Source organism: Setaria viridis, chromosome 5, assembly GCF_005286985.2.
Source record: "Setaria viridis chromosome 5, Setaria_viridis_v4.0, whole genome shotgun sequence".
NCBI classification, from domain to species: domain Eukaryota; kingdom Viridiplantae; phylum Streptophyta; class Magnoliopsida; order Poales; family Poaceae; genus Setaria; species Setaria viridis.
The window spans coordinates 41,718,044-41,739,631 of record NC_048267.2 but is presented as its reverse complement, the minus strand read 5'-3'; the positions used below and the strand labels follow the sequence as shown (position 1 = coordinate 41,739,631).

General features: G+C 44.7%; 3 protein-coding genes across 6 annotated transcripts; 1 reads left to right on the top strand and 2 right to left on the bottom strand.

Moving 5' to 3' along the window:
* LOC117855803 (ammonium transporter 3 member 1) lies at nucleotides 1-3,295 on the bottom strand. The gene is made up of 2 exons (XM_034738188.2): nucleotides 1,902-3,295; nucleotides 1-847 (listed from the first exon to the last, which is right to left on the bottom strand). Exons 1-2 carry the CDS (start codon nucleotides 2,851-2,853, stop codon nucleotides 330-332), a joined length of 1,470 nt encoding a protein of 489 aa, XP_034594079.1. The 5' UTR covers nucleotides 2,854-3,295; the 3' UTR covers nucleotides 1-329.
* A 2,085-nt stretch (nucleotides 3,296-5,380) lies between these two features.
* LOC117854478 (DNA repair protein XRCC2 homolog) lies at nucleotides 5,381-10,752 on the bottom strand. Of its 3 annotated transcripts, none has more exons than XM_034736684.2 (11): nucleotides 10,434-10,752; nucleotides 9,788-9,929; nucleotides 9,486-9,637; nucleotides 8,666-8,730; nucleotides 8,377-8,433; nucleotides 7,860-7,994; nucleotides 7,313-7,418; nucleotides 7,150-7,180; nucleotides 6,960-7,066; nucleotides 6,738-6,834; nucleotides 5,381-5,802 (listed from the first exon to the last, which is right to left on the bottom strand). In XM_034736684.2, exons 1-10 carry the CDS (start codon nucleotides 10,629-10,631, stop codon nucleotides 6,811-6,813), a joined length of 1,017 nt encoding a protein of 338 aa, XP_034592575.1. In that variant the 5' UTR covers nucleotides 10,632-10,752; the 3' UTR covers nucleotides 5,381-5,802; nucleotides 6,738-6,810. The 3 variants fall into 3 exon arrangements, with proteins under 3 accessions (XP_034592575.1, XP_034592574.1, XP_034592573.1); XM_034736683.2 differs by having other exon boundaries at nucleotides 6,764-6,834; nucleotides 6,960-7,069; nucleotides 10,434-10,746; XM_034736682.2 differs by having other exon boundaries at nucleotides 6,960-7,069; nucleotides 10,434-10,745.
* A 5,688-nt stretch (nucleotides 10,753-16,440) lies between these two features.
* On the top strand, nucleotides 16,441-21,395 carry LOC117856733 (probable ion channel POLLUX). 2 transcript variants are annotated; one of them, XM_034739107.2, is made up of 12 exons: nucleotides 16,443-17,108; nucleotides 17,200-17,268; nucleotides 17,363-17,980; nucleotides 18,171-18,353; nucleotides 18,456-18,515; nucleotides 18,598-18,801; nucleotides 19,206-19,454; nucleotides 19,571-19,669; nucleotides 19,751-19,945; nucleotides 20,330-20,422; nucleotides 20,515-20,787; nucleotides 20,879-21,395. In XM_034739107.2, exons 1-12 carry the CDS (start codon nucleotides 16,491-16,493, stop codon nucleotides 21,095-21,097), a joined length of 2,880 nt encoding a protein of 959 aa, XP_034594998.2. In that variant the 5' UTR covers nucleotides 16,443-16,490; the 3' UTR covers nucleotides 21,098-21,395. The 2 variants fall into 2 exon arrangements, with proteins under 2 accessions (XP_072149940.1, XP_034594998.2); XM_072293839.1 differs by lacking the exon at nucleotides 20,879-21,395 and having other exon boundaries at nucleotides 16,441-17,108; nucleotides 20,346-20,422; nucleotides 20,515-20,653.
* Nucleotides 21,396-21,588: the final 193 nt, after the last annotated feature.

Sequence of the window (21,588 nt, the reverse complement as noted above, 5' to 3'; positions counted from 1 at the left end):
TTATCACGAAAACCTCTTGCTCATTAGTTCATCACAGCACCACACGTTATTCCACAGCGCGTGCACGCACGCACGCGCGTGTGCGACGCCAAAGCAAACTCGCAACAAAAAACGACCAACTCCACCCACACGCAACGCAATTCACCGTAGAAAAAACTGCATCCAAGCCAGCCCGCAACATGATGCAGGCGAATCAACCAATCGTTCGAACCCCAACACATGACCAAACATTTCGATTTGAACCAAATAAAACCCCCTATGATCTGATCACTTATTCAAATCTCCCTTTCCAATCCCATCACCATCGACCGAGACCCCTCATCATCAGATCAGACGTCCTGCGTAACGCCGCTGGGCGCCTTGTTGTGCTGCGTGTCGTTGTCCGAGTACCAGCCGTGCTTGGTGGAGTCGTACTTCTCGCCGTCGCCCCACAGCGCGTAGGCCTCCTCGCCGTGCACGGCGTCGTCGCCGATGGCGAGCTCGTCGTCGGGCATGCGCAGCGGCACCACGAGCCGCACCACCAGGCACACCAGGCTCGTCACCACCACGTTCCAGGAGATGATGAAGAGCGCGCCGCCCACCTGCTTCACGAGCTGGATGCCGCTGCCGTAGAAGGCGCCCCGGGAGTTGGTGACGGGCAGGAACATGGGGCACAGGTCCGGGTGCGCGAAGAGACCCGTGGTGGCGCCGCCCAGGAACCCGGCCACGGCGTGGGTGTGGAACACGCCCAGGGTGTCGTCCACCTGCTGGAGGAGGCGGGAGCGCTTGTGCACCACCATCATCGTGAACCACGGGATGCTGCCCGAGACAATCCCCATCAGGATCGCTGCCCATCCCTGGACCAGACCTGCGTGCAGAGGTTGACGATCACCCGCGGTGACAAAAGTTAGTCTGTTACTAACAAGGGATTCATGCCCATTTTGTTCTTCCGGATTTGAAAGCTGCAGGTAAATTTCGAATATCCACCAGATTTGGCGTGTTTTTGCGACGGGTGCTTTGGGTCAAACTGTCAAAGAGCTAGTGGAAGCATGCATGACGACGCGGGGTGACAAGATAATGATCCTCCGAGACCATTGGTTGTCTGATGTCGCCTGATGTATATGGTGATACCAGGCCAAGGAAGTCTTCATAGCTTTGGAAAAAAAAAAAGGAAGCTGCTTTGCTGCTTTTGTTCCCTTCTAGATTCCTAGTAGAAACATTCAGACTTAAAAGCATGGTATACTACAGCACTGACGCTATCATGGTGCGAAAAAGCTTTAGAAAAAATATGGTCTTTCTTGCTAGTTGATATGAATCTTCCACACGTGCAGAGGTAACTTTTGTTCAGACGACAGTCCTACCTCGTTCATGGAATCTAAGCTGCTTTTTCCGCATATTTTCCCAAACTTCCTCAGTTGAGCTAGGGAAACACTACGGAGCACTCGAGACAAAGTAATTTGGGTGTCATATTTGTGTCGTTTAGCAGTTGGTTATTAGACAAAGTGTTGGACTTTGTTGATAGCAGTTTTCTAGATAAACTACAGCACTCTCTAAAGTGAATTGGCTCGTGATGCCGAATCCTGGATTCACTGGTACACGCTGACGGACGGGTCAAAAGAGGGTAGATTCAGTGCTGTGCATCCGTGAAGAATCACAAGATAGAAATGGTTGCAGTGTATTTTCGGCGGGCAGAAACATCAGCCCAGTCTATCTCAACGACTTGCATTAATTTTAACCTGCTAATTTCGTACGTGGCAAAAAATTGATGCATCGAGCGATATATGCTCGCTGCCGCGTTGCAATTAACTTATCAGATTAGCTACTACTCCAAACTTATCAGATTAGCTACTACTCCAATGAACAACAGCTAATGACAAGTGATGTGCACGTAGATATAGTGGACTGAGTCTTTTATACCGTACCTGCACCGGGAGTGATGCAGACGAGGCCGGTGATCATGCCCTGGACGGCGCCGATGACGGAGGGCTTCTTGAAGAAGATGACGTCGAGGCAGGTCCAGACGAGGAGGCTGGTGGCGGCGCAGATGTTGGTGTTGAGCACGGCGAGGGAGGAGTCGACGTTGGCGGAGTAAGGGTCACCGCCGTTGAACCCGGCCCAGCCCATCCACAGGATGCCGGCGCCGGTGAGCATGAGCAGGACGTTGTTCGGCGGGAACCTCTCCCTGTCCTTGGTGGATCTGGGCCCGACCCAGTAGGCTGCAGTGAACCCCGCGACGCCCGAGGAGAGGTGGATGACGTAGCCGCCGGAGTAGTCCATGACGCCCCAGTGGAAGAGGAAGCCGCCGCCCCAGATGGAGAAGGCGCCGATGGTGTAGGAGAAGGTGAGCCAGAGCGGGACGAAGAGCATCCAGGCCTTGAAGTTCATGCGGCCGAGCAGGGATCCGGCGAGCAGGATGAGCGTGATGGCGGCGAAGACGCACTGGAAGTAGACCATGGACGCCTGCGGGTAGAAGGGCGTGATCGCGGCGGTCTCGATGTCGGTGCCGCCGTGGTAGTGGTGCTCGGTCGCCGGGAGGGCGGCCTGGGCGAGGAGGGAGCCCTGGTTGAGCGCGTGCCCGGCCTTGCCCCAGAACGGGAGCAGCTTCTCGCCGAAGGACATCTGGTAGCCCCAGGTGACCCAGCACAGCCAGACGGCGGCGAACGCGTAGAGCGCCATGAAGGCCGAGTTGACGGCCCACTTCTTCTTGACGATGCTGCCGTAGAGGATCACCAGACCCGGCATGCTCTGCAGGCCCACCAGCGTCGCCGCCACCATCTGCCACGCATTGTCGCCCTTGTTCAGCCAGTGCGGTACGCCGATGCCCGGCAGGTACCCCGACGTCATGTTGTACAACAAAGGGTCGTCGATGCTCATCTTCGGTCGGCCGGGAGCGACGACGACGATCGATCAGCTAGCTAGTGTGCGGCGGCGGTCGCGGAGATAGTGGGCGGCACCGGCACTGGTGATCGATGAGGCTCTTCTAGGCCAGGCTCCCGCCGTGTTATATAGGGAGCGGCTCACGCGTGGGGCATCGTTGGTGTGTTCACTGTTGGGCGAGAGCAGCGAGAGCGCCGGTGAGTGGATCAAGGAGAGGAGCTAGAACCTAGGCTGAAGGGAATGAGTTGGGCCAGTGGGGATGGGGGGAGGCGAGGGAAGAATCCAAGCGCGGGGCATCGGTTTTGAAGGACCCCAATCATGTAAGACTCTGGCGCCAAGTGACCAAGGCCTCTTCATCGAGTTTGTGCTCTTGCGCTTGCTCGCTTCTGAACTAGTTTAAGCGATGGAATTGCGAGTTCTGCTTGGCTGGTTGAGGATCTCCTTCTCCTCGGCCTGGCTGGACGTTTCTTGTCGGGTGCTCGGCTGCTCGCTTGGGCCTATCCATCGTGACCGTGAACCTCAGACTAGAAAACGTAGCAGCAATGCAGAATCCGTGTCGAGCGGATCAGGTTCAGGCTCAGCCTTGTTGCAGGGCCCTCTGTAGCTGGCTGGAACGCGTAGATTAATCGGCAAGTGCGTGTAAACATCACAGGTTTTATAGCGAGACGCCGTTACATATGCAAATACACCAGCAGAGCCTAGAATAAGGCCGGAGCGTTTAGAGCAAGTGCGTGTAAACATGACAGGTTTCAGTTCAATTTGCCTTACGAATAGGAATCTGGCCCGTATTGACGGCTGAAGAAGAGCATTGAATCTAAGATTCCCTTCCTGGAACAGCCAAGGTAACACCTTGACTTGAAGGTCAACAACGCGAAAACGAAGCCGCGGAACTGCTATTATTTTGTCTGAGAATTGAAAGGCTCATTTGATCTAATCATCTGAATTGGAGACACCTGACTGAGACGGATCGATCAGTAACCAAAATGATGTTTCTTTCGCTATTATCGTGACATCAGGTAGATATCATGAAAGCCTCTCCTAATACAGCAGCAGCCGTTGGTTGGACGAAAGGAGACTCCAGGCCTCTCGGAGCATGCATTTGTGCGAACTTGCTGACGGCTAACTAGACCGGCCGAGCAAAAGACAATTAGCATACAAATTACAAGATGCCCGTAATGGACTCTTGCAATGTTGTGATGTCAGCTGTCCTGGGTTGAGTTGTCTGCACGACTGACGAGTAGTGCATCGACATATGGCACGAGGTTGCAGCTCGGACGGTCTGAAATCTGAATCCATGGCGTAACGCGGAGACGCATCTCTGATTCTCCTGCTTCCATATTGCAGTACTGGCAGCTTCCTGGCTTCCCAATGATGAGACACACACGGTCCGCTTCCAGCAAGCTGGTTGGGCGATTGGGATCGTGGGAAGCAGAAACGAGGTTCGGGTTTCATCTGAACATGGGAATTTTACCTGAACTTTCTCTCGCCGTCCAAAACGAAATATACCAGTATGCACTATTTACCATCGCACACTTTTTTTTGAAGAGAATACCATAGCACACTTTGATGGCTGAAAACTAACCGCGCTTAAATCTCGCACGAGATGGAGCTTTTGGATGTAACCCTGCACGGGTGCACGAGGATTGTGTGAGCTCCAGCCGCCTGCAGTCACTTTAAAGCAACAGGCTTACTGCAAAAAGGAATGCATCGTCTACTTTTTTATTCTGACAGATCAAAAGGTCCAGGAAATATCGTCTCCATAATGCTTAAAAGTTTAATTCACACTTTAAAACACAAGCTTAACGGAAACTCTGCTTTACACAAATTGCGATCCATGACGTGACCTGATGCACAGGGTTGATGCATAACGCGAAGAGGACATTTGATGAATAATGACCGGCAAACGAAATTTGTACCAAATATATATATATATAGATATAGATATATGCATTACAGCAGTTTCATTCCTGTCACGAACACATAACCATGATTAAATATACCGATGACGCCATCATAATTCTTAAGTAGGCCACTTGTGCATATAAGCTGAAAACAGAAAATGACATGTTCTCTCATCATCAGTGTGGAAGGCCGGCAGAAATTGACCACTGCCAATGGCGGCTTTGGTCTCACCTTCATCGTTGACGTTACAATTCAAATAACTACAACATTGGTTGGCATGCTGATTGACAAACAACAATTAACAAAAGATGGGGAAAAAACACAGTGCCAAAGTGGCAGAGAAAATGACCGCAACAACAATGAAAGGTACAGTAACTTTGTGATCACCAAAAAGAGTACATCTTTTCCTAGAAAAAGGAGCGGGAAACACTAGCTGGAACTTAAGAACATGCAAGGACATTGACAAAAAGGATAAAGTACAACCAATATAACTATTAAATCTTGAGTAGGAACTCACGGGAAAAGAACAAACTTCTATCTAGGAAACATGTAAAGATTCACAGCATAAAACGAGATGTTTCAACAACAAAGTTTTGCATAGTAAATGACAATACAGAGAATATGACAATGAACTAGTAATAAAAACTTATTAGATAATCATAGTGAATGTTTTCACAGTAACCAACCAATCAGCTGGCCTTGAATAAATCAGAATGTCAAATTGAACTATTTATGCTATATGAAAATGAGTTTCCCGACTTCTCAGGACTCAAATGAAAGGTCTTCTCATTGCTGGCCACAGGATGAGTTCCAACATTAATTAACCCTTAAAATCATTCTGAACTGAGGAAGCAACTCACACAGGTGTGTCACCAGGAAGCAACATGACCTACTGGATGGTGTTTTTCATCTTCTCTTTGGGATCAAGGCCATACCTGAGTACCTGATGCTTTAGTGTCTCTGCATCCTATGCCTTTTAATTCTCCTCATGACTGGTAATGTATCTCGTGCACTTCCTTGTTTTGAAAGGATCTCGTGTACCTCCTAATGATTACAGGAACAGAAATCTCATGCACTTGGAATAAACAAATGCTTAAGTTTGGATGACATTGGTACAAGGCAGCCAATGGTCCAGACTCCAGACAAATGTTTGTATAAAGAAAATGGCTTGCTTTTCCCAGGAATGTTATAGATTATAATGCCAGGTCTCACTATGTAATGCCAAACACCAAAGCCAAGAAATAAAAGGCTAACCCATCATTTTATTCAACTATCAAGTTTATGTTTTATTAATGTGTGTGACATTCTTCTACTATTGCAAATTTGCAACAATGGTTTACGTGAGTTTATTTTTGCCTTTAGGATTATACTTAGCAATTGCAGCAGAATTAAAATCAAGTCATGGCAATTGTACATTTGGTGTGAGGAAACAAGAAAAGTTCAAAATAGTTTCACATCTGTGTATTAACAAATGAACAAACATGCTGATGAAAGTGGAAGTCAAATTCATGTGTAGTTAATTGTTTGTTGTTAAATGGCCATGTACCATGAAAACATAATGCCATGTACTGTGATTTAGAGTGTCCGGCTTATAACACTGCACATATGTGCGAAACAACAAATATGCTAAGCTGATATGAAACCTGCAAGCCTATCAAAACATTCAAATGGTGACATAAAAGAACACCGAGAGGTACGCGAAAAAGATGAAAGATTTGAAAGTGCCAAGTAAGACACACAAAGGGGAAATATTAGAAACTAGGAAACCATACATCAGTAGAAGACTAAAGTTACTCAGTCCACTATATGTTAAGAAGTCTTGCATGTTTGAATCATTTGCCAGTTGTTGGTATTATTGGAGAAAAAATAGAACCGTATCTTTGCACTACAAAAGTAGGCATCTACACTCAGCCCTACAGGGTTCTACACTTCTGTGTGTGCGCAATACAGTACCAGGGAATCAAGATAGAGATACTAACACAGCATATCCCGTAGGTGTGCGTACTTCTTTTCAAAGGTTTTAGTGAGGTTGGACATATTCATCAGCACAATTCACTGTATAAGGATAACACCATCCTGAAAAGTGAAAAGGAATAATCTCAGTTAAAACAAATGTGGTACCACTCAAAAGAGTTTACACCATATTAGAGAAATTGATATGTTACGAATAAGCAAAGGAACAAGAGTAGCAAACATCTTACATCCACAATAGAAAACTTCTCCTTTGTTTTAAGGGAAGGTTGCACCCACTCAGAAGTATGTGTAGAATGCACCCCATTTTCCTGCACAGAGGGAACTTCTGCTTCTTCTACTGTAAAATAAAATAAATAGGATTGCAGTGACCAAAAGAGTAAATTATAAATCATATATAATATAATTAACAACCTGTACCTTGCAGATTTATCCTGTGTGTAACAAAGGACTGCAAAGAACACAATTTCAGATAAATTTTAGCCTGTTTTGCAGTTATGGTTCCAATATATAGAAAAAGGCAAATTGACATTGTATAGATGAGTACATAAAAATTGAAATTAAGCACCAATTTATCACAGACCTGCCATATTGATGGCATATATTCCCGATAAGAGAGAGTTCTTTCTTCCTCCTGTCTTGAATATCTCAAAACGGTTGAATCCTCCAGCGTGTACTTCGAAGAACCCCTAAATAACATAAAAAGAAGCACCTAACACTTTCAGGTGAGCTGCCCAGATTGTATTTCAAAGAAAAAAACAATGCAATTGTCCTGGAGATAAACAATTTATTGAAATGTACAAGAACGGTAATGATCTAATGAGTATTTTATACTACAATTTTGCAACCAAATTAAATTGTTGAATGACAGGTATCAAACTTTGCTAAATCCCAAGGTCGAAATAAGAAAATATAATCTCTGTGTTTAATAATCTCAAGCTTGCAAAGAGATTAAACATTTACCAAATGATCTAGTGCTTGAACTGAGAGCATAGCACTAATTAGAAAGAATACTTAGAAAGATTATGGATGATATACAGTTCTAACATCCTACAGTTACATGGCACCACAAGATACAAATTTTCAAAATAAAATTGCCTATAGAAAAGTGAGGCTGGAATGTTGATTACCTATTGAAGTCATTTGCTGTTGTAGTGCCTTCTGCATAAATGGGTGCCTTCGTGACCAACACCAATGCAGGTTGAAGTTGCAAAAACGTGCGTATCTCGTGGACAACAGTTTCAGTAACGCTCTGCAGTGACTTCCTGCATCAATAATAGTAATTGACCAAAAGTGCAGAGATAAAATACATAAAAGGAACTGAAAACTGAACTGATTCGGTTAAAATAGAATTTGGTACCATCGCTGCCTGTTAGCACTTAGCATTTCTATAACATGATGTAACTGTCAGTCTGTCACATTATTTTCATATGAAAACAGTATTGTAGTGGCTAAATTTCCTAGCCAGACTACTCGCTCTCCTTTTTTTTCAGAAGAAAGTGCTGTCCTACTCATATATGCAGGAAAGATCATTAGAACAAAGTAGAGTAGAATGTTCTTTTGGTTAGTCACATGTCAACAATGACTTCATAGATGAAACGACAACCAAACAAAACATGTATGCCGAATCTACAATTTTGAAATCACCCTTTACTCTCTCGGACAGGTTGAGAAGCACGATCTATCCAGTAGAAAGCACCAATGCTGCAAAAAAGGGAAAGTATCAAAAGGTTAACAAAGGAATGAAAATACAGAAGAAGATAAGCAAAGCTATCTGCTTTTTGAAGGAAAAAAAAGAGAGGAAAGGATCCTAAATGTCAATTGTTATTTTCTATGAAACAAAGATAAGCAGATAACTATCATAGGACCAATCAGTGCAAAAGATGCAACGGGTCTAGTATAGAATACAATCCACACAAGATATGTGATGAGATACCTGTCTATCATAACAAAATATATACCGACACCAAGAACTTCACTCCTTGATTGAGACTGTACAGTCTGTAAGTAAATGAAACCAGAGAAATAAGAACAGTTGCATCTTATAAATGACGATATGATTTATCTAAGCATGTGAAGTAGATTGCCAGGTTTCATTTTCCACCAAATGCCCCTAAGTTAATCACAGTGGTGTTTTAAAGAGTTAAACAGGACAAAATGTGTCAAATAATTTATTATATACTCCTTTCTTGTGCGTGCAGATCTAAAATATGTAATTCAGTCTGGAGGGGTAATTTTTATATTATTTCTGGAATATTGAGCTTGGAGTCTGGAGTACAGGAAATAAGATGATTGAGCGTATGGTGGAGAGAGTGAAATCAGTTTTAGTAATCCAGTGCTACATGATGGTTGTCACATTTGTATCTTTGTATCTAGTGAAATCCAATTTTGTTGGACAAGATTAACAAAAGAAAACCTCAAAATTCATTTCAGAAGGTTGTGCTGCTAACTGTGTAAGATGTATGATTTTTGTCTGTCAGCAAATATCATCGCTTCAGGTGGAAAAAACTCGAAGTACAAAGTTACATGTGTGGCCAATAGAAATAAAATGTACTGCTAACCGTGGAACCTTTTTAAAGCTGACCAATTATGCACCATGAAAAATTCAGCAAGTTCTTTCCAGAGGTTCCATAGGTCAGAAATGATACGATTAAGATAAGACCAGCAGTTATACGATTCTCACTTTTTTTTTGGTTAACATCAGCTCAAGCAAGTGGTGAGCAACATATATATGAGCATGCCAACAGAGAACTTGCCTTCAAAGCAGCTGTAAATTCAGAACTGTTGTAGCAACGGACATACAAGAAATGCTGCATGCAATCAGAGAACAGCGTGTTTTCAAAAGAACACTGAAATTCGTCCTTGGTGCCATCCTTTTCAAGGCCTCCATTTCTCAGATGTGCAAAACCTATCAAATGTGAAAGGGGCTCCATGATGTGCAGTGCTGATTGATGAAATTAGAAAGCCTATAAAATGTTTACATAGAACCAAGGCTCTTGCATATGCAGCACTGGTGTTAAGTCAGTAGTGCAAAATTGAGTAAGTGTAACTTCCTGACCCTCAGCAATTCGATTCCTCAGAATTTGAGCCAGCCGCAACACATCAAATCGGCAGTCCAGGTCCAAGTACATGACTGACTTCCCCAGGCCCCCAAAGTAGATGCCCTCCCATTCCTTTGGCAATATGCACTGCACTGCAGCCTAAGATACCAAGCACACACTGATTAGCTTCCCAAAGAAAACAGAAAGCAAATCATGTTTTTTTTCTTGAGCATCACTCCCAGCCTAGTACTTTGTTTTCCCAAAAAGGAGCCTCCCATTTAGAGCATTGCAATTGTGTAAGTCTGAAGTGAAGAAGATCGAACACTTATGTTCCCTATTTTCAGAAAGACCCCTGTGCTTCAACATCGCCAATGTTGGAAAGTATTGTTGCCTACCAAAGTTGCCCAAATTCCTGAAAGTCCTGCAGATCTCCGATACTAAATATAGCACTTAATCTACATTGCATTACACAGTCGATCATACACGATACAGCCCATAGGTTTTTTTCTAATTTCATGGCAATACGCTCAGAGACCAAAACCAGTGGAAATTTACTGAAGACACTCAAAATACTAATACTGCAAGCGTGTCGCCATGTTGGTGCCATTTGCATCATTTTTTTTTTTTTGACCAAAAGGGTATAAACGTCGGCTCTTAGCTTACCATGAGAAGAAGGTGAGACTTGCCGGAGTTGGACGGGCCGGCAATCTCGACGACGTTGCCCGGGCGGAGCGGCGCACGGTGGAGCGGCGGCGGGAGGATGATTGGGGGGCGCGAGGCGAGGGAGCGGGAGATGAAGGCCGCCGCCGTCTCGTCTACGGCCAACCACGCTCTGGGATCTCCTCCCGCCTCTCTGGCCATGGATAGGGTTCTGCAGCTCTCGTCGCACTTTTTCACCAATTTTTTCGAAATTTCTTGGGCGCTCGTTCGATCATGTTCGGCGCCTCCAGGTTTGTGTATTCTGTTTGCGCGCCTGCAGGTTTGCGCCTTGGGCCGGTTCGGTCGTGTTGGGCTGGGCCGAGTAGCACATGGGTTGTGATGGCGTCTAGTGAACGTGGGGTCCACAAGACAGGTGGGTACGTGCTGACCTGAGTTGGACACTTGATGTGGACTTGGGCACGGCACACCGCCTCCTATTGGACCACGTAATTGTTTAGCTCACCGGATAACCAAGTAGACTAGGGCTCTTTTGGCACGCCTTAGGCAAGAGGGGCTTCAGCTTCGCACTACAATAACACGTACTATTTAGCACTATGCGTTCCTGTAGAACGAAGTTGGAATGGATACCGAGATCTCGAAATCAACTAGGAAGGAGGTGAAGCCCATGAAACCCAAATAAGTAGCTTCCCAGAGCTTCAGCTCTGTCTGCTACAATACTGCTACATCTACGAAGCCAAAACCCCCCTAAGCCATATCAAACGAGCCCTAAATATCATGTCGAGCTTAGTAAAGTTCAAGGTCACGTCCAGATGGCACGTTAACGTTCAAACTTGGCGATTTTGTAACATTGAGAGATCTATCAACCATTTGTCTCTACCATCGTTGTCATCACAGCCTTATTTGCTACTTCCTCCATTTTAAATTATAGGTTGTTTTTAACTTTTCTAGGTTCATAGATATTTCTATACATCTAGATATACACTATATTTAGGTGCATACAACGACCTACAATTTAGATGGGCCACATATAAGGGCATGTTCAACAGTTTAGACAGCTGGTATCTTTTTGTGCATGCCATGTCACATATAGACAATGAAACAGACAACTTGTACAGAGATTTGTTTATTAGGTTGTCTGCGAAGTATTTAATCCATTCATGGGTATATAAATCATGGTGATCAAGTATAAAATTGATGTGTGTAGCCATTTTGTTGCTTGTTTAAAACAGATTTTGCTTGTATAAAATTGATCAAGTATAAAACAGATTTTGCTCTAGAATCAGAGCAGTGCGAGTCATGAACCAAGTTGTGACCAAAAGATTGCACAGCAACACAAGCATTAAAATGATGGATCTAAGAATAATGCAAACACATTTCTTTCTATGCTGTCAACTCTTCATCCCTACCAACACCATCACCTCTTCCATTTCCAACTTGAGATGATTTGCTTCCAGCAGGATAGGTATGGCATGAAAAATTCTATTCTTCATTAGGTACTCCTCGTGATGTGGTTGCAACATGCAAATTGGGCATGATCCTAGCATCTGCAAATGGATCACAATTAGTAGAAGAATTGAGTCCCAAGTTCTAAAATTTCTCATCACAGTAAGTAGAGGGCAATGCTAGTTTCGGAGAGAAACAAAGCTTTCAGTAGGCATAATGTATACATTTTTTCTTCACACATGTAATTGGAAAACTAAACTAAACCAATGAGTACTGAAAATTCTAAACTGCAAATTATGTTTCTGAACTTCTACTGAAACTAAACTAAAGGCATGTTCTGTAGGAGGTTTCAGAAGGATAGCTACATATCATGTTTCAGAAATTAGTCCGGATGTTTTAGAGTAATTAAAGCATACCTTAATTAAATTCAGCAAATAATTTCTTCTTCAAATGCTTCATTGTTGCTGCATGATCAGCCTTTTCTTCATCAGACATTAGTCCTACATCTTGCGAGAGAAGACAGTTATAGGTCTTAAACATTCTAGCTTCAGCTTCATACCTTTTTGCTTCCTTTTGATCTTTTGCTGCCTTATTTTTACTCTTTTGTTGTAAGATGAGCAAGCTTTGCTGCTTCAAGCTTGTCAGATGATAACTTATGCTGTACTTCCAATACCTTAACCCGTTTTGCATGATCTTCAGATTGGATTCTTCCTAGTGTATGGAGCTCCTCAATATCATTGTCACAAAGCTTGAACTTGGTTTTATTTTCCTTGACGGCCTTTTTAGCTTGTTTTTGCCCAATTGGCTTAGGGCATTCTACATTCTCCTTAACATCTACAACATCTGAATCTTTACCCACCACTTCCTTGTTTACGTGCTGCTTTTAGCCCATCGTTGTATGCTACCCACTTTGCCTCATTTTTGACAGTATACTGCACATCCATTAAAACAAAAGGTCCAAGTTCATTGTCTTCCATATAGAAGTGATGTACCTTATCAATCCACATTTGATCATTGTATCTACTAGTGAAAACTCTTCGAGCCTTTATCCAAGCATTGTGGAAAAGGTCAGTCCATCTATTAATATTGTGCCACTTGTCCTTGACTTGCTTAAGATTTCTTTCCCTATTGCCGGGAGTAGTCTAGTTGTACGTATCAATAACATCAATACTGCTCATTCTTCCTAACAGCTCCTTGGGATGAGTTCGTCAAATCAAGCAACCAAGAGTTCACCTAAAATCGTATAGAAAGTATCATATTGCTGTTATTGAATTACAATGTGATTGAAAAACAAAGCAACAGCATTAAGGAACTCACCAGCCTAACATCTTCTTCTTGTGTCCACAAAATTCACTTCTCAGTCCTAACAAGTTCATACCCACTATCAACATTAATACACTTATCAGTAACCAGTGATAAACGAGGGGTTGCTGTTTTTTCTTGTGATGGCGAAGTGTCCAAAGGCCGTGGCGGTTTGAATGGGACAAAATGAGAAGGACCCATTTGAGACATCTGAGCATGATTCTTGATAAAGTTTGTGAAGCCACTAGGTGGTGTTGGATCATGATCCCTGCAGAAAAATGACCAAAGGGGAAAAGAGGAAACTGAGCGTTCCTGTAGCATTCATGAAATTACCAGTTCAATTGTTCACTTCTATGGCACCCTGAAACTAAGCATTCCAGTAGCAACAGCAACAATTGAAAATACTACTGGATGACTAAAGGGGAAAAGAGGAAACTAAGCATTCCTGTAGCATTCCTGAAAATACCAGTTCAATTATTCACTTCTATGGCACCTTGAAACTAAGCATTCCTACCTTTTGGTCAGCTCACATATTGATACCTATCACAAATTATTCATACCCTCACCATATGCAATCTTTCCAGAATACTACCAGAGAGAAGAAAAAAAGTGGAGCTTAGGAATTATTCTAACAGAGCATTCTTGAATTCCTCTGCTTAAGTACTATTTATTTTGCCAACTGGTTATGCTTACTCTAAACATATCTTCTAGTTCATACATTTCAACCACTAAAAAGTGGAATTTGACAAAACTGGCATTAACAAGAGCGATGTCAGATCATAAAAATTTGCATGAAAATACACATTAGATGTAAAAACAAATGACCATGGAATCTAAATTATCAGAATCAGATCAATTACCATAAAACTAGATAAGTAAACATGTACATCATTACATCATCTTAGCGGTTGTCTAAACATAAAGCGGAGAAGGAAAAGAAATGAAGTAAAATTGAAACTGGATGAATGAATTTCTCTGACACAGCATGACGCAATGTGCATTGAATGTTACCTCAGCTTTATTGCCAAGCACATTTTATTTTGGATACATCAAACCAAAAAAAATATTTGACGAACCAATTTTCATATCAGGTAATCTTAGGTTCACACAATTTTACATATGACAAACCTAAGATTTGACACAATTTTCACATAATTTTGGTAACTACATGAAAGTACTACTTCAGCCTCAGGTTATGTTTTGAGGACTAATCAAAATGCTAATAAACAAGCAGTTATCAAAAATTGAGATTGATTTGTTACCATGTTGATGGATCCAAAGCTTGAGGATGCATCCATGGATGAGCAATCGGCCTACCACCAGTTCCTTGGTTCCAGAAAGCTCCATTCGGCAAGACGATGGAGGTTGGGACGTCGGTGAGGTTGGGGTCGCTGAAGCATGATGGGGATTAAAACGAGACAGTACCTTCTGCTACTGTCGTTGGTGAGGTTGGGCTGCTGGTGAGGTTGGGGGCGCCTTCCTGCTCCACCACGACGGTCGCCGCTGCCCCCGCCCCCTTCCCCTTACGCAGCGTCGCCGCCCCCCTTCCGCACTGGCACCGCCACCCCCCTTCTGCTGCTTTGCCGACGCCGCCCCCTTCCACTCCTGCAATACGGCGGCCTTCCGCTTCCGCTGTGCCTCCGCCTCTAGCAAATCACGGGTCGCCGCCACATCTACACCTTGACTCATCTTCGATTGAGCTCTAGGGTTAGGGGCGGATTGGGGAGCCGGAGGGGAATCGATTTTATGGGGGAAATTGGCGCGGAGGGAAGGAAAATTGCCGCCATGTTCCCTCGCGGAGGGGAAGCGCCGCAGAGGATCCTTCGTCTTCGACAGCGGGGGCGCACAACGGTGCTGGAGCCGGCGCTTTGGCTTGGGAGCACGAGCCCTCGCTGTTCCTTTGCGAGGCGACGATGCGCCCGTCGCCTAGCTGAGACGAGGGGGTTTTCGCAAAAATGCCCGCTCCTAGACAGCAAACCAACTCCCGTTGTACGTGCCCTAAGGCCAGTCTCAATACATAGTTTCATTGCACTGTTACCTAGACTACAAACTTGGTAATTGTGCCATCTGTGTTTCATAGGGATGAAACTCCTCTGTCATTTTATAAAACTTCATCCTCTCTCTCCTCATAAAGACATTGCTAAATCAGCAAAATTGCTAATATGGTATAGAAATTAATGCTGATGAAACTCTCTATAAAACTTCCACCGACACTCACCTGCTCGGCATTGCGCTAATGGAATTGAAGTGTGAAGAATGCAGGTACAAAATGCCACGCATTGGTCTAAAGTAACAATTTATTTTCAGGAAACAACGAAAAAGAGTGTGTCTGATCTTTAGGGGAAATTCCAAGTTTCTAGATCTGTTGGTGTGCTCTGAAACTTCACGATTCTCATTCTCTACAGTGTACACTGGCCTGTCACTCTTGTGTCAGTTGTCACACGAGCTGCTGCTGCCCCCGCAACGGAAAAGGGTATATAACTTCAATAAACAAAAGATTATGGAAAGATCTCCCCTCAGAACCAACCATCAAACGATGCATGAGCACATGGCCGGCACCCAACACCCATCAGGCATCAGGTTCAGACCATCCCCTGCTGCCGCGACGCGTGGATTTATCTAGCGCTAGTTGGAGCGGTTAGCGAGCGAGGCGCGCTTCACTAGGCTAATGCCATTGCCCGTGGCAGTATCCTATGCCGCGGACGGCGCAGATCCGATTCCTTCGCCGGCAAGTGCAGCGGCCGACGGCCCCGATCGCCCGACCCGCCGCGGGCGTCACATGCCTCGCACATTGCTGGCCTCCCGCCACCACCGTGGTCGCGTCGCCGTCGCCCGCCGGCCCCCACAGCAGCGGCGCGAAGATCTCGTCCGCGGGCCCCACGGGAACTGTGCAGATAGACCGGTAGGGCCAAGTGGGCTTCCGGTGGGGCAGGCAGCACGGGCGAGGGCGACCCAGCGATCGGCTGCCTTTGCGGCCGCTCACGCGCGCCGCACGTGACTCCCGTGCGCGATCGCCGCCGCTGCCGCGCCTCCTGCTTCCCGCTTGCTCTCCCTCCGCACTTCCGCAGCAACAGTTTACAGTTGCGTGCCTCCATTGGCTACGGGCCAACCGGCCAAAGCCGCTCGCATCCCGCGCGGCGTGTGCGTCTGACAGGTGGGTCAAATGGCAGGTGGCCCGCGAGTCAGAGTCGCGGGTGGGGCGGGGTTAGTGGAGGGGACAAGTAATCACATGGTTAAAGGGCCATTTGGGAGTGGTTTATTATTACCGGGCGGGCGCCGGAGGGAGGGGAGGGGAGGAGCTTGAGCTCGCTGCTAATGGCGGAGAGCGACGGGGGAGAAGCGGCGAGCCCGAGCCCTGGTCCGCGGGCCGGCGGCGGGGCGAGCCCTGAACCGCGCCCGCCGCGGCCGCAGCTCACCAAGTCGCGCACCATCTCCGGCTCCGCCGCGGCGTCCATATTGGCAGCTGAGAGGGTAGGAGGAGGAGGAGGAGGAGGAGGAGGAGGCAGAGGTGGTGGTGTAAAGGACAGCATCCTCGTCCGCCGCTCCTCCACGGCGCCGCTCCCTCCGCCTCCGGCGTCAGCAGCGGGGCCGTCCCCGGCGCCGCGGCGGCTCACCGTCGCCGTGGACGACCCCTCCTACGCGGCGCCCAACGGCGGGGTGCTGGACCGCGACTGGTGCTACCCGTCGTTCCTCGGGCCGCACGCCTCGCGGCCGCGGCCGCCGCGGCAGCCGCAGCAGACCCCGACGAGTGCCGACCGACCGAGCGCTAATCCCACCGTGCCGCCGAGGGTGGCGGTCTCGCAGAGGGAGGAGGAGAGGAGCCTGGCCTCCGTGGTGAAGCGCCCGGCGCTGCTTGAGGAGCGGAGGCCGCTGCCGCCTCCACTTCCGCCCCCGCGCGCTCCGCGATTTGATCTCTCTTCGTATCTCCCGCTCGTAAGTCAAGCTAGCTCTGTAGCGTAGCATATGCCTCTGCCATAAAAGCTGGTCGTAACTTTCACAACTGATTCCCCTTGAGTTACTGCAGCTGCTGGCCATAACTTTTACAAGCTGTGTCCTCGCTATTTGGCAATGGGTCAAAGTTATGGGACTTCAGGTTATCTCTTTGATCTGTGAGTTTTGTCCTGGTTAGCTGCTTTGCATCAGAGTTCAATCCGCTAACAATTTAGAAATCTTCAACATTTTGCCAGGAAAAGATCAGATCATGCAGTGACGGTAATGCTGGGGATCGTGGGGGTACTGAGAAGGTGTCTTGGATTGGCAGGGACCATGGCTCTGCTTTTATCAACTCGGGGAATTGGAATTTAGCTCCATCTAGCTCCATCTTTGCACTTGCAGTTCCGTTATTCCTGTTTAAGTACATTGATCAGGTCCGACGGAGACAAACAAATTCCATGAGGGTGAGAGGTAGTGAAGAAGAAGTGCCTCTCAAGAAGAGGATTGCCTATAAAGTTGACGTGTTCTTCTCAGGACACCCATATGCAAAGCTTCTTGCCCTCCTATTAGCCACCATAATTCTCATTGCTTCGGGTGGGATTGCATTGTATGTTGTTAGTGGCAGTGGATTCCTGGAGGCTCTTTGGCTTTCTTGGACTTTTGTGGCAGATTCTGGAAACCATGCCGATCAGGTTGGCCTGGGGCCAAGAATTGTGTCTGTGTCAATTAGCTCCGGGGGCATGCTGGTGTTTGCCACAATGCTTGGGCTTGTGTCAGATGCAATATCAGAGAAGGTGGATTCTTGGCGTAAGGGGAAAAGTGAGGTGATAGAGATCAACCATATACTAATCCTTGGCTGGAGTGACAAGCTGGTAATATTCTGATGGAAAACTGCTTTAGTATGTAAAAAAATGTATACAATCAGATAAATATGCAATTCATCTTTTGTACTTTATCCTCCAATATCAATGGGAGAAGTTGTGCAGCAAACACCAATTTCTATTGTTGTCAACATTAATAAAATTGAATAATTTAGCTTACAATATCTGTACTGTGGACCAGGGATCCCTTCTGAAGCAGCTAGCTATAGCAAATAAGAGTATTGGTGGTGGTGTAGTTGTTGTTCTGGCAGAAAGAGACAAGGAAGAAATGGAGATGGACATAGCAAAGCTAGAATTTGACTTCATGGGAACATCTGTTATATGTAGGAGTGGCAGTCCTTTAATTCTTGCAGATTTGAAAAAGGTAGAAGCGTAAGAATTCTCACCTTGTTGTCCCTGCTCGACGTAGCATATATCACTCTTTTTGATGATTTCATCTCAATAGCAGACCTCTATTTTTTTTCAGGTTTCTGTTTCTAAAGCACGGGCTATTATTGTTTTAGCTTCTGATGAAAATGCAGACCAAGTTAGTAGTTTTGTTCTGCGCACATTTAATATTTATGGAGCTTATCTTATTATTCCATATGCTCACATTTTGTGTCCCCTAGAGCGATGCACGGGCTTTGCGAGTGGTGCTGAGCCTGACTGGAGTCAAGGAGGGTCTACGAGGCCATGTTGTTGTAGAAATGAGTGATCTTGACAATGAACCCTTAGTGAAACTGGTTGGAGGTGAACTAATCGAAACAGTTGTTGCTCATGATGTGATTGGACGTTTGATGATACAGTGTGCACTCCAACCTGGTCTGGCACAGGTACATCTCAGTGCTATTCTGGTTGTATAGTGAACAATATTAACCCCTATAGTTTTCCTTTAATCATGGTATCTTTGGAATTTCTGTATGGTGTCACTTCTCTCTTTACACAAATACACATGTATAACAAAAATGTTGTTGCTACGGATTTACATATATGGAATTTCTAAACTCATAATATCAAATGCATTACCCAGATGCATTACAGCTGTTAGCTATTTGACTTTTTTTTAAAAAAAATTCAAATCCATGGAGCTTGGTAGCTGCTAATGTTCAATTGTTCACTTGATATGTGATTGAAATTTGAGGCTACCATGGTGAACCAAATTTTATTTGGTCCTGAATTTCTTCCCCCGGTATGGATCACCACACTCAAAATATTAACCCATCAACCACTTTTGCAGATATGGGAAGATATATTGGGATTTGAAAATGCAGAGTTTTATATTAAAAGATGGCCAGAATTGGATGGCATGAGGTTTGGGGATGTGTTGATCTCATTTCCTGATGCTGTACCCTGTGGAGTCAAGGTTGCTTCAAAAGCCGGAAAGATCTTAATGAATCCTGATGATGAATATGTTTTAAGAGAAGGTGACGAGGTCCTTGTTATTGCAGAAGATGATGATACTTATGCTCCTGCCCCACTACCAGAGGTGAATGTCCTCACTTCTATTTAAGGTTCAATAATAGTTGCTTTCTTGTGTTGATTGTTGTGCAACTTGTTTCCTTTCACCTTGAGTTTTACCTTATATATGTGATCTATTTTCAGGTAAATAAGGGTTTCCTGCCTAACATACCGACCCCTCCCAAATATCCAGAGAAGATTTTGTTCTGTGGCTGGCGCCGTGACATCCATGATATGATAATGGTAACTTTACTAAACTATTTTCTCTGATTGATGTCTGATAATCATATTTTTTTGGTAATGAACTTTAGTGCTTTTATTTAGGTTTTGGAAGCATTTCTTGCTCCAGGTTCAGAATTATGGATGTTCAATGAGGTGCCGGAGAAGGAGAGGGAGATAAAGCTGACTGATGGTGGTTTGGATATATGTGGGTTAACAAACATTAAACTTGTACATAAAGAAGGGAATGCTGTCATCAGGCGGCACTTGGAAAACTTGCCTCTGGAGACATTTGACTCGGTGAGTACAATTGCTCTTTTTTAGAGACATTATGAAAAGTCTTTGTTCAATAAAAGAAATAATTATTGAATCTACAGCGAGGTCATAACATATTTGAATGATCTGTTACTATCATATTTCGGTTGAAGCTTCAGGCCCCCACATAATCTTGTGTTTGCAATTGTGTGAAATAGTCTGTTTAATACATGTACTAAGTTGCATTCACATCTTGTGTTTAGATCTTCATCACATGACTGAGATAAGAGTTTGGAGTCTGAAAGTTGGTTACTTGATTTGATTGCATAGAGTTAAAGTATCAGTACCATATTCATGATGTGATTATATTTCTCCAATTTCTAATTTACCTCCGCAGAAGTATGTCCAGTGCTAACTTTGAAGCAACAGATTTTAATTCTTGCAGATGAGTCAGTGGAGGACTCCATCGTACATTCTGATTCACGTTCTTTGGCTACACTTCTTCTAATTCGTGACATTCAGGTGAGTATAAAACAGCCAGGTATTATAACATACAGTGTATAAACGAATGGCTTCTGCTGTTCTGCACTATTGATGTGTGCCTTCTTCTACAGTCTAAGCGTCTTCCATTCAAGGAGCGGAAATCACCTCACTGTTACACTGGTTACACTGGCTTCTGTCACAGCGCCTGGATTCGGGAAATGCAGAATGCATCAGACAAATCTATAATTATCAGTGAGATACTGGACTCCAGAACAAGAAATCTTGTATCTGTCTCCAAGATTAGCGATTATGTTTTGTCAAATGAACTTGTAAGTATGGCACTTGCAATGGTAGCAGAAGACAAGCAAATAAACAGAGTTCTTGAAGAACTTTTTGCTGAGGAGGTACTTTCTAAAATGTTATCGTCCTCTATCTGTTGACTATCCAGCTTGCCATGTCTTGCACCTGATCTTTTTTATCCTTTGCATGTTACAGGGCAACGAGATGTGCATTCGATCTGCTGAATTTTACCTGTATGAGCAAGAGGAGTTGAGTTTCTTTGATATAATGGTTAGGGCTCGTGAGAGAGAAGAGATTGTGATTGGGTACCGCCTTGCTAACACTGACCAGGCAATCATTAACCCAGAACGTAAGTCTGAGATTAGGAAGTGGTCAGTAGATGATGTCTTCGTTGTCATCTCAAAAGGTGACTAATTTTCAAGAGCATCTCACTTTTTTGTGTAAGTGAATATTCTAATGCTAATCCATGCTAATTGAAATGATAACCGGGCAGACATAATGTACAGTCCTGATCCAAACCATTAGCTCTATACATCAGTACATGTTAATTTGTAGCATTCAATTGATCTCGCATAAACAGTTCCATGTCCAGCCCTGGAACTTTTGTTGTAGCAAATGGTACAATGAAGCAATTAGGCAGAGGGTAACTTGTAATCCTTTGAATTGCACATTAATTATCAAATTTCAATGGCAGAATTGATGTTATAGGTCATGCAGCGTGCCCTGTTGAGGCTACATTTGGTTAGTCCTACTTCGTAGTTTGTTTTTCCTTCAAAGGTTTAAATCACTGGCATCTGATGAAATAGGGATCGCTCCATTATTGTCATCAGGCACCTAGATATTGGCAGTGTTGATGCCTACAATTTTTGAGAATGACATGGTGCTACCATACCTGAAAGTATGTG

What these genes read in the sequence shown, in the direction of transcription:
- LOC117856733 (XM_034739107.2), top strand. Translation starts at nt 16,491, where the DNA reads ATGGCGGAGAGCGACGGGGGAGAAGCGGCGAGCCCGAGCCCTGGTCCG. An exon ending in TCTCTTCGTATCTCCCGCTC is followed by an intron (nt 17,109 to 17,199) that starts GTAAGTCAAGCT and finishes GAGTTACTGCAG; the next exon opens with CTGCTGGCCATAACTTTTAC. An exon ending in TTCTTGCAGATTTGAAAAAG is followed by an intron (nt 18,354 to 18,455) that starts GTAGAAGCGTAA and finishes ATTTTTTTTCAG; the next exon opens with GTTTCTGTTTCTAAAGCACG.
- LOC117855803 (XM_034738188.2), bottom strand. Translation starts at nt 2,853, where the DNA reads ATGAGCATCGACGACCCTTTGTTGTACAACATGACGTCGGGGTACCTG. An exon ending in CTGCATCACTCCCGGTGCAG is followed by an intron (nt 848 to 1,901) that starts GTACGGTATAAA and finishes CTCTGCACGCAG; the next exon opens with GTCTGGTCCAGGGATGGGCA.
- LOC117854478 (XM_034736683.2), bottom strand. Translation starts at nt 10,631, where the DNA reads ATGGCCAGAGAGGCGGGAGGAGATCCCAGAGCGTGGTTGGCCGTAGAC. An exon ending in AATTTACAGCTGCTTTGAAG is followed by an intron (nt 8,731 to 9,485) that starts GCAAGTTCTCTG and finishes ATTTACTTACAG; the next exon opens with ACTGTACAGTCTCAATCAAG. An exon ending in CCTGTCCGAGAGAGTAAAGG is followed by an intron (nt 7,995 to 8,376) that starts GTGATTTCAAAA and finishes TTATTGATGCAG; the next exon opens with GAAGTCACTGCAGAGCGTTA.